Source organism: Mytilus trossulus, chromosome 2, assembly GCF_036588685.1.
Source record: "Mytilus trossulus isolate FHL-02 chromosome 2, PNRI_Mtr1.1.1.hap1, whole genome shotgun sequence".
NCBI lineage: Eukaryota > Metazoa > Mollusca > Bivalvia > Mytilida > Mytilidae > Mytilus > Mytilus trossulus.
The window spans coordinates 82,081,949-82,101,097 of NC_086374.1; the positions used below are offsets into that span (position 1 = coordinate 82,081,949).

Genomic DNA, 19,149 nt, shown 5'->3' on the forward strand with positions numbered 1-19,149 from the left:
AGTAATATATATGTTCCTGCAGTAACGGAACTGTTCCTAATATACCACAACACCTAAAATGCAACTCGATTTCGATAGTAACTTAATGTTGAGAACGTAAACCGTAAGTTTGAGGTTATGATGTATTTTAGAACGACATCAATCGAAGAAAAGTTTGGAGGTCGACATTTATTGTGGTCACATTTAGTTAAATGAAAAAGTTGAAAAAAAATGTGCGAGAAATTATTTTAGCAATGCTAGAACCATGTGCACACGATGCCATTAAAGCGGGCCGTATTGCGTTGTCTGAGTGAAGCAGAAAGAACATAAAATTTGAACTTGCAAACGCCGGTCTATGGTCGAGAGCTTATCGAGTGCACTTGAAAGTCTGTTTTAATTCGTTCAGCGGTCTACCTGTCAATGTTGTTCGGTCATGAATTTCTCACTGACTGGCTTACTTTACACGGTTTGACGAGAAGACAGTTATCTGACGAGTAACCCATGTAAAGGGGGTCATGCAAAGATTTGTTGTATATGTTTTAACTGTTTATACCTGAGATCCCTTTTTATAGCTCACTATGCGGTATGGGTTTTGCTCATTGTTGAGGGCCGTACGATGACTTTTATAGTTGTACATCTCATTTGGTCTTTACGTAGTGGAGAGTTGTCTTGTTGGAAACCACATACCGCGTCTTATTTTTATAATAATAATTATAGGTGTTGTCGTCAATGTCCGTCTTTTTTGTTTTAGTGCGATATTTTTTATTACTTTTCACTAATCCATCAAATAAGAATGCTCTCTGTCTGATCATTGTATTATTTTTCTCTCAATATAAAAAAGAAGATGTGGTATGATTGCCAATGAGACAACTATCCACAAAAGACCAAAATGACACAAACATTAACAACTATAGGTCACCGTACGGCCTTCAACAATCGGAGCAAAGCCCAATTCAAATGAGAAAACTAACGGCCTTATTTATGTAAAAAAATGAACGAAAAGTTTATATATATCGCATTTAAAATTGGGTCAACAAATAATATCTGCTAAAATCGTGAAAATTAAACAATTATATATGCAACAAGTATAATTGTTTTAAGTGGGGTTTGGGGATATCATGATGGGCAATTGTTGTATGTGGTAATATTTAGTTAAAGGCTCAGCCTGAAAACATTTGCTGTACTTCATGTACTCATCATTCAAATGTCTTTCTAATACAAGTATGCATACCGTCAGTGTAACATTTTTATACCCCGCCTACAATAAATAGAAGTTATATGGTTTCACGGTCTGTTTATACGCCCGTCTGTCCCGTATATGTCGCATATGTTTATAAAGATTTGTTGGTTGAAAAATTACATCTTAAATTGAACTTTTTCATTTTCTTTAACAAATATTTAGCTTTAAAGAAGCTATATTCTGGTAAGCATTTCAAGTATATGTGTAGAGATAAATATGTGTATATATATATATATATACAGGAAGCAGCAGTTCATAGAATTACAATTTGATTTTTAAAATGCAGAGCAGATGTTTGAAATGAAGAAAAATAGAAATTAGAGTATAAATACTGTGGTTTTTATTTTAATCCTGCAAGGTCGCGTCAATAACCAAAGAATTGTTAGAAATCAGGATTATTCAATTTACATTTAGATTTATCGGCGTGATAGTCAGTATGTCTTTAAAACAATGTTCCTGCTGCCCTGCTTTAGAGGTGCCATAGGAACACTGTTGTTACAGCTGATTTCATTGGGTGTGTAGATAAATTTAATATCTTTAGTTGGCTTGCTTGCTAGCTGAGCCGTGAAGTCATTATCAGGTTAGGTAAACTATCCTCCTTTAGGAGTAGATTAGTCCGCAAGATAACCAATACATCGATCTGTAGAACTAGGCTTTTTCGAAAGGAGGGCCTGGGTAGTATACCTTACCTAATAATGACTTCACAGTTCAGCTAGCAAGCAAGCTAACCAAAGATACCACCTGTAACTGTACACACTCAATGCAATCGACTGTAAAATCGACATGACTTTGAGCTACATTTATATGCAGGTGTTTTAAGTGCTTTTGTACAATGCACGTATAGGGACCCATATCTACACAACACAACATAACTAAGTAAGAATAGCCAGTTTCTGTTATATTCCACCACGACATCATTGTGTATGATTCTCAAAAATTGATTATTATTACAGAAGTTTCAAGCTTATGCAAGAAAACCTGGCATAAATCCGGAGACAGATACTTGAATTAAAAAAAAAGGCTATAACTAATTATAACAATTTGTTTAGATTCAAAGAAAAATTTAGATTCTATAAGCAAGAAATTCCATGAAGTATCCGAGAAGCTCATACAGAAAAGCAGACAATACCAGAAGTTACAGGTTGGTACTGTTATAGCTTGGATGATTACCTAATAAATAACGTCAGCATCAGTTCTTTGTCTTGCTAAATATATACGTGACGTTTTTATGAATTCGGTTTGTATCATTGATATAAGACCAATGTAATTGTACGTCTTTGGTATCAAATTTATTTATTCGTTCATATTGTGTTAATTTACGTTTTTTAATGAGTTAAGCCTTCCAATTGATATTTTCATGTGTGTTTTATGTTGTGATGTTATACTATTGTTTCAGAAAAAGGGAAAAGGTTTGGTACCATTAAAACGTTTAATCCCGCTGCACTGAAATGTTTGTCCCTGTCCTATGTTAGGAATCTGATGTACAGTAGTTGTCGTTTGTTTTATGTAATTTATACGTGTTTCTCGTTTCTCGTCTTTTTATGTTGATTAGACTGTTTGCTTTTCCGTTTGAATGGTTTTACATTAGTAATTTTGGGGCCCTTTATAGCTTGTTCGGTGTGAGCCAAGGCTACGTGTTGAAAGCCGTACATTGACCTATCATGGTTTACTTTTTTAAATTGTTATTTGGATGGAGAGTTGTCTCATTGGCACTCACACCACTTCTTCCTATATCTCTTTGGTAAGAACCCTACAATTTTTGATTTTAAACCAATAATATATCTTATCTGATCTAATAAAACTTGAAAAAAAAATCAGATAAAAATTAATATGTTTTTTTTCATTTTACAAGTTGTGGAAACAAGTTATATTGATTTTTTTTAGAGTAACTATGAATCCCTGAGAAGACGAAGTGTCTCGGCGTCAGTATTTGAGGCTGGGGATAGTGGTAAAGACGTACCAAAGAACTTTACAATACCACTGTCATCGGGAGATGGTAAGTCACCAACACGCTGCGTGAACATTTTTCATTTAACTGTTCATTTACATATTGATTTCAGGAGCTGAGACAAAATACGTGGGAGAAAGGGCACGCGATACTGAAATATGTTTATACTATGGCACAGGGCCGAAAAAGTTTTATCCATTGTTCAATTTTGAATGCTAGTAAGATTGATGCGTCAATGCTACATCAATACCAAACGAGATAATTGTTGCCTTTTCTTATAGTTATAGTTATGCACGTCTACAATCTCAAGATGGTCCCAATAGGAGAACCATATGTATAATTTGATGCAAAAATGCAGGGAATAAAGATATAACATCGTAATTGTATGCCCCACCTACGACAGTAGAGGGGCATTATATTTTTGTTGTGTGCGTCAGTTCGTTATCCGGAAGTTCTGTTCCGCTTCAGGTTAAAATGTATGGTCAAAGTAGATTTTGATGAAAAAAGTAAAATGAAGTTGAAGTTGAAGTCCAATCAACTTGAAGATGAAGTTGAAGTCCAATCAACTTGAAATTAAGTACACATGTTCCCTATGATATGATCTTTCTCATTTAAATGCAAAATCAGAGTTTTTAACCCAATTTCACGATCCACTGATCATATAGAAAATGATAGTGCGAGTTGGACGTCTGTGTATTATGGACACATTCTTGTTTTATCCCATTTTTATTGGCTCACCTGGCCCGAAGGGCGAAGTTAGCTTTTCTCAACACCTGGCGTCCGTCGTCCGTCGTCGTCGTTAACATTTTACATTATGAACTTCTTCTAGAGAACCACTGAATGGAATGAAACCAAACATAGCATGAATGTTCCTTATGGGGTGTTGACCAAGTGTTGTTACTTTGTAGCCGATCCAGCATCCAAGATGGCCGCCAGGGGGGACTTGGTTTAACATAGGACCCTATGGGAAATGCAAACAAATGACTTCTTCTAGAGAACCACTGAATGGAATGAAACCAAATATAGCATGAATGTTCCTTATGAGGTGCTGACCAAGTGTTGTTACTTTGTAGCCGATCCATCATCCAAGATGGCCGCCAACGGGGGATTTAGTTTAACATAGGACCATATGGGAAATGCATACAAATGACTTCTTCTAGAGAACCACTGAATGGAATAAAACAAAACATAGCATGAATATTCCTTATGTGGTGCAGACCAAGTGTTGTTACTTTGTAGCTGATCCATCATCCAAGATGGCCGCCAGCGGGGGACTTAGTTTAACATAGGACCCTACGGGAAATGCATACAAATGACTTTTTCTAGAGAAACACTGAATAGAATGGAAGCAAACATAGCATGAATGTTCCTTATGTGGTGCTGACCAAGTGTTGTTACTTTGTAGCCGATCCATCATCCAAGATGGCCGCCAGCGGGGGACTTAGTTTAACTTGGAACCCCATGGGAAATGCATACAAATGACTTCTTCTAGAGAACCACTGAATGGAATGAAACCAAACATACCATGAATATTCCTTATGAGGTGCTGACCAAGTGTTGTTACTTTGTAGCCGATCCATCATCCAAGATGGCCGCCAGCGGGGGACTTAGTTTAACATGGGACCCTATGGGAAATGCATACACATGACTTCTTCTAGAGAACCACTGAATGTAATTAAACCAAACATAGCATGACTGTTTCTTATGGGGTGCTGACCAAGTGTTGTTTCTTTGTAGCCAATCCATCATCCAAGATGGCCGCCAGCGGGGGACTTAGTTTAACATAGGACCCTATGGAAAATGCATACAAATGACTTCTTCTAGAGAACTACTGAATGGAATGTAACCAAACATGGCATGAATGTTCCTTATGAGGTGCTGACCAAGTGATGTTACTCTGTAGCCGATCCAGTATCCAAGATTACTGCCAGTGGGGGATTTAGTTTAACATAGGACCCTATGGGAAATGCATACAAATGTCTTCTTCTAGAGAACCACTGAATCGAATGAAACCAAACATAGTATGAATGTGCCTTATTAGGTGCTGAGCAAGTATTTTTTTACTTTGTAGCCGATCCATCATCCAAGATGGCTGCCAGCGGGGGACTTAGTTTTACATAGGGCCCTAAGGGAAATACATACAAATGTTTTCTTTTAGAGAACCACTGAATGGATTGAAACCAAACATAGTATGAATGTTCCTTATGAGATGCTGACCAAGTGTTGTTACTTTGTCGCCAATCCAACTTCCTAGATGGTCACTAGTGTGGGTACTTAGTTTAATATAGGACCCTATGGGAAATACATACAAATTTCTTCTTTTAGAGAACCACTGAATTGAATGAAACCAAACATAGCATAAATATTCCTTTCATAATGAGATTGTGGCCAAGTGTTGTTCCTTTGTAGCCAAATTTTATGTTTTTTTATATGAATGCAAAAACCCAGGTTGTTTCAGGTGAGCGATACAGGCTCTTGAGAGCCTCTAGTTTTGTACACCTTTTGTTGTACCAAATTGTACAAGTTCTGCCAGATATTAAAGTGTTCAACACAACCTATTCTGATAAATATCTAGATCTATTGGAACTTGTTCGATGATCATGCAATACTATAATATACCATTTTTAACCTGTTTATTTTGTTGATTTAGGCTTCCTACAAAAAGAGCATAGCAGAAGTAGCAGTAGATCATCCTCGCCAGTTCAACGTGAGTTCTTTCAATTTAGATTTTTGTAATGTATTTATCATTGATCCTTTGTTATTGTCACTGCATGAGTCTTAGTATTAGATTTGTTGTGTTGGGTCCCCTTCGTGACCATGCTTCAGAAGACATTCAAGTAAAGCACACACAACACAAATAAAATGCATAGTAGAGATAATTTTCATTCTTTGCGACATTAAGGTGTTCTATCTACGTGTAGCCTTGTAACAACCCAGGATGAGACAGAGAACGAAAAGCATCATTCACTTGGCCAACAAAAGCTAAATTTCAATATACTCCAGTTGGCCGATTTGTCTAAAGCATTTGGAACAGCGCAGGCGTCAGATGCGGATAAGAGGGACAGGATGTCCGGATCTCCTGTATTATGGTTATTAAATGGACCCTACGACTTGCTTTACCTAGCTTTGTCCGCCCTTTTCGATAAATCATATTATAGATCTGCAGCTGGGCTGTCGTCTAATGGCGACACATGTATATGCCACTGAGGGAAAGACAAACATTTGCTCCAACAAATCATAGTATTTGATTGATATTGGTACATTGTGCGTCCCTGATTAAGATAAATTCAGAAAAACGCATACAAGGTAAACCGATAAACAAAGGATGTGGACGCATGCATGATATTTATATAGTCTTACGCTTGTATATGTTGTGTTTTGTGTACTATTGTTTGTCTGTTTTTTTCTCTCTTTTTTAAACCATTGGCGTTGTTAGTTTATTTTCTACTCGTGAGTTTGAATGTCCCTCTGGTATCCTTCGCCTCTTTTATATAAAAAAAAGTGTTATAAATTTTAGTTCATGTCTATACTGAGGACTGCCCTTTACTCCACTTAGTATAGAATAGGAAGAATAAATGTAATTGTCATATATAAGTCAATAAGACCCGAAAACCAATGACACAAAGAACCAAAAGACAAAAAAGATTTGTATGCATTGTATTACATGTAACTGTTTATCTGTTCTTTTCTTGCAGGAAAATTTGTAATGTTCCCAAGAGCAACACCAGACCATGCAATACAAAATAAATTTACTCTGCCACTTGGCACGCCCACCAAATAACTCTTGTGTGAAGCAGCATTATGAAGCTGAAGAATATCACGCGAGGAGAACATGATACGCACATTTATTTGAAATAAGAGAAGAGCTAGTTTATGTTGCCATGATGTTCAACGTTACATATAGACGACTTAAGTGTGACCAGACATGTGATCGAGTTTTGAATATTAATTGTTTATTTAAGTACACTAAAAGTAAAACTATAAATGATCGCTTGTTTAATTTCATTATTTATACTGGTTGTATTTCTTGCTATTCAGTTTGTTCTCCTCGATCATGGTGTAAAATGCACACAAATTGAACTAATTGTATACTCACGTTAACATCTTGGGTGTTTCGTGTCCCATTTATAGGCATTTTGTTTTTTGACCTGTGCGTTCGTCTGTTCGTTTGTTCGTCCGTCTGTCCCGCTAAAGTTACTGGTCTACTAATGATAGTGTGGCTGGGGTATCCGTGTAATTGGGACACATTCCTGTTTTTGCAAGTGTTCCACCTTATAAGTTAAACTTTTAATTCAATATTATATTCTTTATCCTCTTCGGGAAAAAGAGGGACTAACAGTTAAATAGCTGGACTGCAGGGCGACTATAGACGATCGTTATCAATATTTTGAGGTACTAGATGCCCAATTTTTAGTATTACAAATCATACAAAATGATAATATTACCGCTTCTATACAACAGAATGTATTGATTCTTGATATTTTAGTCATCTTTAGAGTATAACAAACAACTCTTAATGTCTCTCATATCTTTTATCAAGCTCCAATCTAGTTTTCTTAATTCATTAGTTGACCATTTATTGAATTTTTCAACACGTCAAGGTAAAGAATCTCAAATTTAATTAAAAAAAATAATTAAGCATGCATGTATTCTTCTTTTTGTGGTTTAAAGTTTCTTTAAACAAGGTAGATGCTGAACAAATATAATATACAGATATAAACATTATCACATTTTCACATTATTTTTGGTCACGAAGCCACAAATTTGCAATTTCTTTATTGAAAAATGCACCAATAAAAAATTACCCATAACACTTCAGTTTTGTACATTTCATGAGTAGTCCTATAATATAAGACTGCGGTTCAACATTGATAGTAAAAAAACAAATATCCGGTAAAAAGTTAAAATGCTTAGTCCGTTTCTGTGTGTGTTGCATTTTAATGTTGTGTCGTTGTTCTCCTCTTGTATTTAATACGTTTCCCTCAGTTTTAGTTTGTTACCCCGATTTTGTTTTTTGTCCATGGATTTATGAGTTTTGAACAGCGGTATACTACTGAGGTCACTACTGTTGCCTTTATTAAACGTTGAATGTAAATGATATGAACATGCAGCGTCTTATATTATAGGACTAATTTCATGAGCAGAAGATTATATAATATAGTCAAATACAACTTATAACCACATCAAAGTATCATACTTTACATAAGTTTTAAGTAAAAAATAGTTGGGCATTATGCTATAGATTAGAACTAAATCATCTTCTGTTGCAATTAGTTTGAGATTAAAACTTAATTTGACTGGATTAATATTTGTGGTTTGTTTTTTTAAACCAGTTGCGTAGGAGTTGAATAAGAAACGAGTTTGAGGAGGCAGCAAACCTCCGAAAGTGAAAAGCAGAAAAAAGAAGCATTTGTGGTGTCGGAGTAAACGTGTCTTCTCTCATTTTCATTTTTATTTTCAATTTAAAAACGGCCCCAAAACATTGCTCTCTTTACCACAGCTCCCACGCAAGTGTTTATAATAACATTATTACGACATAATCATTGTTTTTTGTTTTGCCACTTATAAAGTACAGGTGCATAAAAAGAAGGTGCAAAGCAAAACGAAGGATCAAAGGAGATGAGACCCCTTTCATTACAACTTGTGAACATGTGAACTTTAAGCTATTTACTGGAAAGTAGAATTCTTTTCTTGCATAAATGATAAATATGGGCAGGTTTTTTTTACAATACAATGCACGTACATGTATGTACATCAAGTACTATGCAAAACTATTGAAAATATTCACAATTTTATCAGTTGTGCTAATTTTTAGATGGTTTATGTTTATAAAAGTTGTTTTTGATGATAATGCATAACATATATAATTGTAAGTTTGAGATGGAACTCATATGTTGCCACTTCCATTATAGACAACATCCAAAAAATGACGTTTTATGTCATATTTTATAGATTTCTTATATCTAATATCGAGCGTCTTTAATAGTTAAATCAGTTCAAATATTTTGAATCGATTTAAAGTAGACACTTAAAAATTGTCGAAACTTGATCTTTCATCCGATGTATGTACATTTTATGTCAAATTTAACCCTTCTCCTTTCAAAACGACTATTTCAAGCTCTTTCGTTTCTGACTAAACTAAATATTCAATGTATTATTAGAAGTGACTGCATGTTTGGGTATATTATGTTTACTTTCTGCCTGAGAAAATTACCGAGAAATATACCCATAAGGTTCGTCGTATCAATATAAATACTACATTGTATAGCAGACCAATGCACGCACCACAGGGCCTGGGTCCAGACATGCGATCAGAGTTATTAATAAGAATATACCAACGACCTTATATTCGTATCATAAATGTCGAGGAAGTTAAGAATATAGATTACATCTATATGTAGGAAGCAGGGGCGGATTTAGGCGGGGGCGTGGCGGGCGTGCGCCCCCCCTAAAATTTGCAAAGCATGGGTTGTCTTCAACTTGTTTCAGTATCAGAAGAGACCATTACACCAGGGACTTTCTATACTAAGTAACTTAGAAAAAGAATCAACATGTTTACTATAATCAACTATAAATATTGTATACTTCAAAGGAAGGTGTCTGAAAAATAAAAAAAAATGTTTTTAACAGTAAAAGTACAAAAAAATGTAATATTGTATTTGCCGTTTTTATAATCAATTTCTTTGACAATCGAAGTGCCGAATTATGTATACCGTATTACATGCATGGCCAGGATCACCACAAAATAAAATAAATTCGTAAATGGGCGTTTTTCAATAAAAGCGTTATTTTCAGACCTAAAAAAAAATGGAAAATCAACTTGTCTAAAATTTAATTCCAAGAGTTATTTTGAATACCTCTATAATAGACCTGTTTGTAAACAAAAAGTGCAATCTTAAATATTCTTTAAAATGATATTATTTTCATAATTTGTGTACTGTTTCGTAGGGGACTAACGTCTTCTAAACACACATATTTTTTGTAATTTTAAATGTTTCCTATAGACATTCCAGTTTATTTACTTTAAATACTAGAAAAATCTCATTTTTTTCTGAATTGGAAAACCATTTTTATCGATAAAGATTAGACAGTACTTCACATATGAAGGTTCAACTCATGTTACGTAGTGGACATTTTGATGCGTTTCGTAATGGACAAAACCGTTTCGTAGTGGACAAAAAGTTTCGTAGTTGACATCAACCCTATCATATGTTAATAAAAACATAATAAAAATTACATGAAACTAACCCTTGTTATTTGTTTTGCACGAATATAATTGAAAAAAGATTTAAAAAAAGACTGCATGGTAGTGGTAGTGTCCACTACGAAACGTTTTTCTTCCATACTTGTTTCGTAGGGGACCGTTTCGTAAGGGACGTATTCGCATGTTTTATTTTTTCCCCACAATCCCTATATTGCAATAGTAACAAGACTGATTGTATTCATCAAAGCATTTATCAAGCTGTACACTGATATTTTTTGCATAATTTTAAAACCAGATACTGAAGGAGATTTGACCCGTTTCGTAGTGGACATTATCAAAAATACGGTATCACTCTGGTCCATTTGATGTGCTCAGTTTTTCTTACCAACAATTCAATTGCCGTTTTAAAAGCATCACTTCTTTTGTAAGACCCTAATGTTTATATCTCTTGCAAACAAAAATTACATTGATTTTATAGAACTGTTTATTGGCAAATTTTAATGACTTCGTTTCGTAGTGGACATTTTGTGAAGGACACACCTTCTGAAATTAAAAAAACCTATAATGAAAGCTGTTTATTAAAATATGTTGGCTCTGAACATACTTTTGAATATTTAAAGAACTTATGTAAGGTAAAAAAAACATTTATTTCTTCTTTTTTTTACGATACTTTAGAGTATGAATGTTGAACAGGCGGTCTAGGGACATGCCTTTTTGGTTGTTTTGGACCATTCAGGAGTCAATATCTTTTCAATCCCTCTAAAAATAAACTGTTTCTTTGCATAAAAATGTTGAATCTAATTCAATGTACTGACTGCACAAAAAAATACTTGCAAAGATCAAACACATTTTTTTAAGTGGCTGGGACAAGAAAATACGTTTTTATTGAAAAACGCCCAAATGCATCTCATTCTGATTTTAGTGGTTTGTGGCGAACACAGTATATATGTCTGGCAAAACCTCCGAAAATCCAAAAAGTAAAAACAGATATTATGAAAGGACAATTGAAAATCACGTCGAAAAGTAGAAATTTTCGTTTGCAAAATCTAAAAGTATCTAGTATTGGTCATGTGAGCAGATGTGATCTGTCTTGTAGATTGGTTTGCATAGGAACACAGAATCAAAATAAAATGTTCGCATGATCTTCAGCTTCTGTTTTGGGCTGCAGCTTTATAACTGTAGCTTTATAAACTCGATTATAGATATGCAATATGAATCTCAGACTCTTACATGTAGTGCGTAAGTTATTGGTGTTAGGAGATTATTGAAGATTTTTCAAGTTTGTAGGAGACCTTGTCGTCATAACTCATAGGTTTTTCGCGGAACAGGAACATATTGTTTTACATCTGTCTGTCCATGATCTCTCAGTCAGTCACTATAATGATTGTAGATTGTTGTCAGGTTGGATTTAGGCGGTTTCTACTTGAAACTTTAATTTCTTGCTGACTGTACCTCACAATAGTTCAATTTTCGGCTCTCCCTCGACACCATTTGCGAGTATGGTCTTGAGGAAACGATGATAGTCCGTCGGAAGGGGACGATAAATGGCTGACCCGTGTTAAGAGAGAGCCATATCTCTTGCACGTAAAAGACACCCTTGTAGATTTCGAAAAAGAGTAGGCTAATGCCGCTACAAGGCAGAACTTGCACCCGCAAAGTGGAAAGGGATTAATATAAGTTGCAAAACTTGTTTCCCAATCCACTATAAATAAATATGTTTAAACTAAATAGTTCGAAATACCTACAATGCACCCCTTTAGAAGAATATTTAAACAAAAATAACCTCAAAACATTTTTCGCCTCGCTCCACTCGGCAAATGTAAAAATTGCGCCCCCCCCCCCCCCCCTAATTTGAAATCCTGGATCCGCCTCTGGGAAGATATGTAATTTATGTTATCGTATTTTTAAAATTGTATGTATCGGCAAGGAATTCAATATAAAATTCCTTGGTATCGGCATGGGTTTTTATGAACACCTGTAGATCATGCAAGCTCAAGTTTCAAGATCTTCATTATAATCTAAATCTTGTCGTCTTTGTATTGGGCCACTTTATTTTAAAATTGGACTATTTTTAAAACTGTACGTTTGCATCCTTATATTGTTTAACTACACACAAATTGATGGCAGAAACATTGAAACTTTTAATAAAAGGATGAGGATATATGCTGATAAAATTACCAATGAGACAATCTCCGGTCGAAATCGACGACAAATACAACTTTCGTATATTTTGTGTCCATCAAGAAGTTTAAACAGTTCAGCGGCAAGCCGGAAGGGGGATACTTATCCCACTCGCATTGTACCCTTTGTGTGCTTTTTGTTCAATTGTGTCGTGTACGATTACAGTGACCGAATAAATAAGAATAATACTATAAAAATAAATATATTTTCTACATATTTAAAACAATTGTAATTCAGACAATACTTCAATTAGCAGATTGGAATGTTAAAAGAAATAGTATAAAGCAAGCAATTCTGAAAATTAACATATCAATAAAATGAAAGACTCAATAATTCAGACAATCCTTCATACAGCAGATTGAAAGGTTAATAATCTCTTTTTAAGCAAGCAATACTAAAATTAACATAGGAATACAACGGGAGACTCAATAATTCAAAAAATCCTTCCACTCAGCAAATTGAAAGGTTAAAAATCCCTTTTTAAGCAAGCAATACTAAAATTAACATAGGAATAAAACGGGAGACTCAATAATTCAAATAATCCTTCCACTCAGCAAATTGAAAGGTTAAAAATCCCTTTTTAAGCAAGCAATACTAAAATTAACATAGGAATAAAACGGGAGACTCAGTAATTCAGACAACCCTTCCACAGATTGAAAGGTTCAAAATCTCTTTTTAAGCAAGCAATACTAAAATTAACATAGGAATAAAACGGGAGACTCAAAATTCAGACAACCCTTCCACAGATTGAAAGGTTCAAAATCTCTTTTTAAGCAAGCAATACTAAAATTAACATAGGAATAAAATGAAAGACTTAATAATTCAGACAATCCTTCATACAGCCGATTAAAAGGTTAAAAATCTCTTAAAAGCAAGCAATACTAAAATTAACATACAGTTGTAGGAATAAAACTTAAGACACAAATTAAAATGTACAAGTACAATTCGTTCAACAAGTTCAAACTAATGATTGCACCGATATCTTATTTTACTATAAAACTGAAAAGATAGTTACAACCATAAAATGTGATTTCTATTGTACACGTGCGGATAACTACACAATCATGACAATGTATGTCTTAAAATCAAACAAAACGCTTTAAAATCATTGAATGTATGTCATTTCCCGTATTAAATACCGGTCACTTATATATCACTTATCTACTGACCCGATTTATAGACACCATCTTATCGGATAAGTATTGGAAAGAACTGTAAAAGTTTGTTAAGGAACAGTCATGAACACTTCCGGTCAAGAAAGATGGCATTAAGTCTATCATAAGATTTAAGTGTGAATAGAGCTGGACAAAGTTCTCCTTTTTCAATATTGTGAGTAAAACTATGGAAGCAGATAGGATCTCGTCACAACAAACCATACCTTCTATAGAAGAACGACGATTTCTAGACTTTAATTTAGTAACTTTTCTGTTGACCAGTCTATACGCTCTGGTCATGCATTTTAGTTTTTCCACGACAGCGGCTGTCTCGACGCAGTGGTCAAGCTCTTTACCAGCTGGCTGTAGCACCTCGTTGATAGTTGGTTCTTCACCGGAAACTTTCGCGTACAAACTTGCCCTATTGTTCTCGTTAATGTCCGAGCTTTTTTCTAGTCCATTTTCAGATAAACTTGATCGGTTGCTTTTACTCTCTTCTTGGTCATAAAACACATCACTATTGCTTTCATCATCAAGGGGACAATCTATAAACGAAGGAATGTCCTGACAGTCATTTTTCGCGGACTGATACAACTCATCAAGAGTCATACGCCCAAGTGTTATGCTTAATCCAGACTTGAGTGAAGCACACTTTTTTGCAACTGCGCTGCTGCATGTTTCACTTATTGATTCAAATTGTCCCGTTTGGCTTCCAATACACTCCTCGTTTAACCACGACTCATCTATACCCAGTTCTAGTAAACTCTTTTTCAACAGGAATTCATAAAGTTTATTTGCGACATCACTGTAAGAGTCATAATAAAGCTGTGCCAAAGGGTTCATTATTTGACCGTAAAGTTGCACTTCATAACAAATCCAAACTTTATGCGGAAGTTCTACATTGAGTATTTTCCCTTTCTCCATGTATGAGTCTATGTCTATTGATGTCATCAACCATTGACTCTGTTCCTCGATATGTTTCAGTATATCTTCTTTGATAGCATTTGTGAATGGTCGGTATCCGCTCGAGATTCTGTTGTCTAAAGTCTGACTATGTTGAATGGCAATACTGTCCAAATATGAAATGTTTACAAATTCGTCATTGTCTTCGCCATTACCCTTAATGCTAGTCTCATCGGGATCGCGAGAATTAAGAAATAATTCGTTTTCCTTCCTAAAAGCTGTTATTTTAGTTGTAACAGAATCACAGAAAGCTTTGAATGCCAATGCAGGACCAGAAGACCCATCAAAAAGAATGCCTTTTACTTTGTCTTCCACAGTTTGCCATTTTGATGGCTTTTCGTCGCTAGTTTCAAGGACATCAGTTGAAGTTCCTGGACCGTCTCGCGATGTTTCAAAACCATAGCTTTCACCTCTCTGTAACAGTTCGTCACGGACCTGCGCTATTGCCTCTCGGACTGACGCAATCTTCAACTTCTGATCGCAACAGTTTTTAACAATCTTTTTTTCTTTCAGAAGTCTACCTTTGAGTTCCAAGTATATTTCATGAAAGACATTCGGTTTAACCTTACTACGTCTTTTTGACCGATTTTCTCGCACTGTCACGTTTTTTATTGTCTCTCTAACACTTTGATATTTCTGTATAGAATTGAAAATGTCATCCCTTACATTCCGAATTTTTTTAAGGTTTTCTTTTCCTTCATCTGTAACAGCATCCCGAATTCTTTCGACTTCAGCCTGTCGAGACTCCAGTTCATAATTCATTGATTCGATATCTTTTTCAACATCAACTAGAACTTCACGCAGGAAGTTATCATTGCAAGTAATTAAATATTTTTCACTTTCGAAATTATCTAAACTAAATAACTTATCCCGTTGTGTTCGAAGCGAATTTTCCGTTAAACAAATTCCGCGGTCTTTTCTTTGTATATCTTCAGAAATAATTCCTATGCTATGTTCAACATTTTCTAAAGCATCTTGTAAAAGAGTAACATCTTGGAGTTTCAATACAATTTCTGGCAAAACGTATAGGTGTAAAATTCTCAAGATTTCTTGTGCTCGTTGTCCTTCACTCAGCGATTTACTTTCTATCTTATTCAAAAGTTTAACAACTGAGTCAAAAAGTTCAAAGTCCTCACAATCCCCCTCATCATAAACTGCCCGTGTCATACGGGGAACAACTCGAGTAGATTCAGTGTCAAATGTCGTTTCGGGTTCACCATGCTTACATTTTTCTCTCCAATATACGTTTCTTACATCACACTCAATTAAAACTGAGTTAATTATCAAAGTTTTAAACCAAATGGCTGGTTCAACAGTGTGGTCAATTTCTATTCGCTCGACTGCTGGTGTGTTGAAATCCTTCAGATGAATGCCAGATATTATAGATAATTTCTTACCATGCTGTAGGTAGAGATTCATTTTACGTTAATTAATCTATGAAATCACACAACATAGCGGACAACTTAGTAACCTACTATTTCCGATGACATAAGTTGTCTTATTACTTGAAGAAACACTAATTGACTTGTGGGGAAAACCAACAAGGAAGTAAACAAAACAAACATAAAATACAAATCGTCACTGGTGATATGATTTCGGAAAGTAGGATGCAGCTAAATATAGTATGTGATATAATTTAAAAGTTATACTATCGAAGATAAAGCAATTTGCCAAACAATTGATGAACACATCATTTAAAATAGTTTAAAACCAAGTTAGCCGTTACAGCTTATTTTAGGTAAAAACATTTTCATGTTGTATTATCAATACAAAAGAGGAACGAAAGACACTGTGACCAAAGGGAGAGTCAAACTCATAGATAGAAATTAAATTGACAACGCCATGGCTAAAATAAAGACAAACAGACAAATATAGTACAAAAGACACAACATAGCAAACTAAAGACTAAGCAACAAACCGTTAAACTCTGAATCACTATTGCAATCAGTGTTCCATTCCGTAGTCATTTTCATTTTCATATTGCATTATTGAACTCGTAATGTAGGATCCTCCGTGCTCTTCGGGTTCGTAGTTTATTATGCTTTTTTATTAACAAAAATTATGCCTCCGTTCCACCTTCAACCATGCAAAAAACAATGCTGTATAGACGGATTATATATAGCAATAAAAGGCCTTGGCATGAAAAAAATATGAAACAGTTCAAGCAATTGAACAACACAACTTCGACTTGAACTATTTAAAGAAAACAACCGAAAAATAAAAAATGACAGTTATGAACTAACAAGGTTTATTTCAATATAATTCCTATTGTTTTTGGTTTCGTTTCGTTTTGTTTTTCTATTTAGGTTAATTGCCGAAAACAAAAATCTCTTTTAAGAAATGGAGTTTTAAATCGTCGTCGCTTGAATTTTTTTCTTCAAAATATCCTCAAAAAAAATTTAACAAATCATTTCTAATGTTAAGCTTAGAGTTTAATAATGTTTAAAAAAGCCCGCATTAACATGCATGTGGTTGTCGCTTTTACACGGTCCCCATTTCCATTCTCAATTTTCATGATTTTATGATATATTTGACACGGGACGGTTTAAGCAATCAATCAGTCAACTAAAGTCGTCTTTCCAAACTCGTGAATGGGACATGAAGCTGACATTTTAAACAATTTATCGCCTATGACTTGTTCTTTGCAAAGCTTAAATTTATGAGAAATTCGATTGGTTTCACAGATACATTTTAAAGGGTGCATTCTGGAAGATGTTTGTTATTTCCAGCACGGAGTTGCAAATGGCTTATCTCAATAGATTCATACGAAGCACAACAAACACAAAAATAAAAAAAACAATAGACAAAAAACACACAATTTACACGAGTATACTTGCAATTACTTAAAGCTAGTTCAAAGCAAATTTAAAACTATTAAATGAAAGGCAGTGTCTATTTTGCGGCTCTGATTTAAAATATCCTTATTCAAACAGGAAAAATTAGCCTATTTCCATAGAAATGGCTATTTTGCCGGCACCAGCAATAAAGTGAATTTGTTTATTTGTAGGTTCTCTGTAAGGAGTGTAATTAAAAATATTTTCTTATGAAAAGGTCTGAAAAGTACTATGAAAATGTGCACTGTCAATATAAAAGAACTATACAATTACTGATGTCCCAGCAGTTAATTAAGTAAAGCAAATTGATATTTTTAAAAAAAATATTACGAAGTAACTGTATGAGGGATTTAAAAAAAAATAGATACCTAAAGATGTAAAAATGTCTGAAATTTTATTGTTTATTTAGTCATACTTTTCTTGAGCTTTGTTTTCATTATCTGATGAGTTAAACACAAATGCACATTTTTACGATTTTAATTTGGTTAGAATAATAGCAAACTTTTCAAGAAATATTTTTCTCTGTGTTCATCTCGTCAGAAAATTAAAATGAGCATGAATCATATTATAACTAAATAAACAATAAAACTTCAGACATTTCTACATCTTTTGGTATCTATATTATGAAATCACTCATACTGTTACTTCGTAATAATTTTTTTGAAAAATATTGATTTTAGTTAACTGATAGGACTTTTTTGACTGGGAACTCACTTTTGTCCAATGACTGTATATACCATGTAAAATTGTTTAAAACAGTTAAATCAGTCAAAGAATAAATAACTATTTAGAATGTATATGTTAAAGTAAGGATGTGAAAGAGTACTCGAGTAGCAATCGGTAATACCAAGTATCGATTAACAAAATGATAATCGACTAATCGATTTCCTAGAATGTTGTTGCTTTCTTAAGTTTTAACAAGAAATATTCTTATTTAGAGCGATTCCCGGTAAATTATATATTATTAATTATAAGAAGATTCGAATGTTTTCTTTTAACTGTCATTTAAAAATCCTCCACACAGATGTATGAACAAGATCACTTTTCCATGTTTTATACTTTAAACTATAGTAACCTTCGTCACTCCCCAACCTCTGTGCTTAAGTTCTAATCACCACTCATTTGATAATCAATAAACGTTTTTTTTTACCTTATACTAGCAAAATAACATATTTTCTATTTTCCAGCACTAGCAACAAATTCACTATATAATGCTGGTGTCTGTCAAATAGTTATTTCTATATAGGAATAGGCTATTTTGCCGGCTTGAATTAAGATATTTTAATGAGAACCAGAAAAATAGCCACTGCTTAATGAAAGTCAAACATGATCGTCCAGACTAAAATCTAACAGCATATATCCAAAGACTTTTAAAAATCTGGTATGTTTAAGAAGAAAAACAAGAAGATGTTTTCATACATTGAATATATATATATTTAAAAATTTGTAAGGGTTCCGCGGAACTCAGTGTCTCGCCTACTTTTGTTGTTAATCGCAGGCTCAACAAAAATGAGGGAAAAATACAATAAAAATATTCCTTTTGATACTATCTTTTGATTATATAAGAAGCTTCTGTCCAAGTTAGATAAAAATCCAGGATAGTTCGCTACTCTGTTTAAAATAACAAGCTTTTTAAATGGCTGAAT

The 19,149-nt window shown here is 34.2% G+C and overlaps 2 protein-coding genes across 2 annotated transcripts in view; one reads left to right on the plus strand and one right to left on the minus strand.

The window, feature by feature from the left end:
• The window catches only part of LOC134708134 (E3 ubiquitin-protein ligase CCNB1IP1-like), a 36,093-nt gene extending 28,936 nt beyond the window's left edge, over positions 1 to 7,157 (plus strand). Inside the window, exons 8-12 of the mRNA XM_063568443.1 lie at positions 1,382 to 1,402; positions 2,269 to 2,360; positions 3,104 to 3,215; positions 5,818 to 5,874; positions 6,863 to 7,157. Of these exons, the coding sequence (XP_063424513.1) occupies positions 1,382 to 1,402; positions 2,269 to 2,360; positions 3,104 to 3,215; positions 5,818 to 5,874; positions 6,863 to 6,948 (368 nt within the window). The 3' untranslated portion in view covers positions 6,949 to 7,157. The remainder of the gene's footprint in view (positions 1 to 1,381; positions 1,403 to 2,268; positions 2,361 to 3,103; positions 3,216 to 5,817; positions 5,875 to 6,862) is intronic.
• A 5,581-nt stretch (positions 7,158 to 12,738) lies between these two features.
• LOC134708136 (uncharacterized) lies at positions 12,739 to 16,229 on the minus strand. The gene has a single exon (XM_063568444.1). It carries the CDS (start codon positions 16,086 to 16,088, stop codon positions 13,710 to 13,712), a length of 2,379 nt encoding a protein of 792 aa, XP_063424514.1. The 5' UTR covers positions 16,089 to 16,229; the 3' UTR covers positions 12,739 to 13,709.
• Positions 16,230 to 19,149: the final 2,920 nt, after the last annotated feature.

What these genes read in the sequence shown, in the direction of transcription:
- LOC134708136 (XM_063568444.1), bottom strand. Translation starts at nt 16,088, where the DNA reads ATGAATCTCTACCTACAGCATGGTAAGAAATTATCTATAATATCTGGC.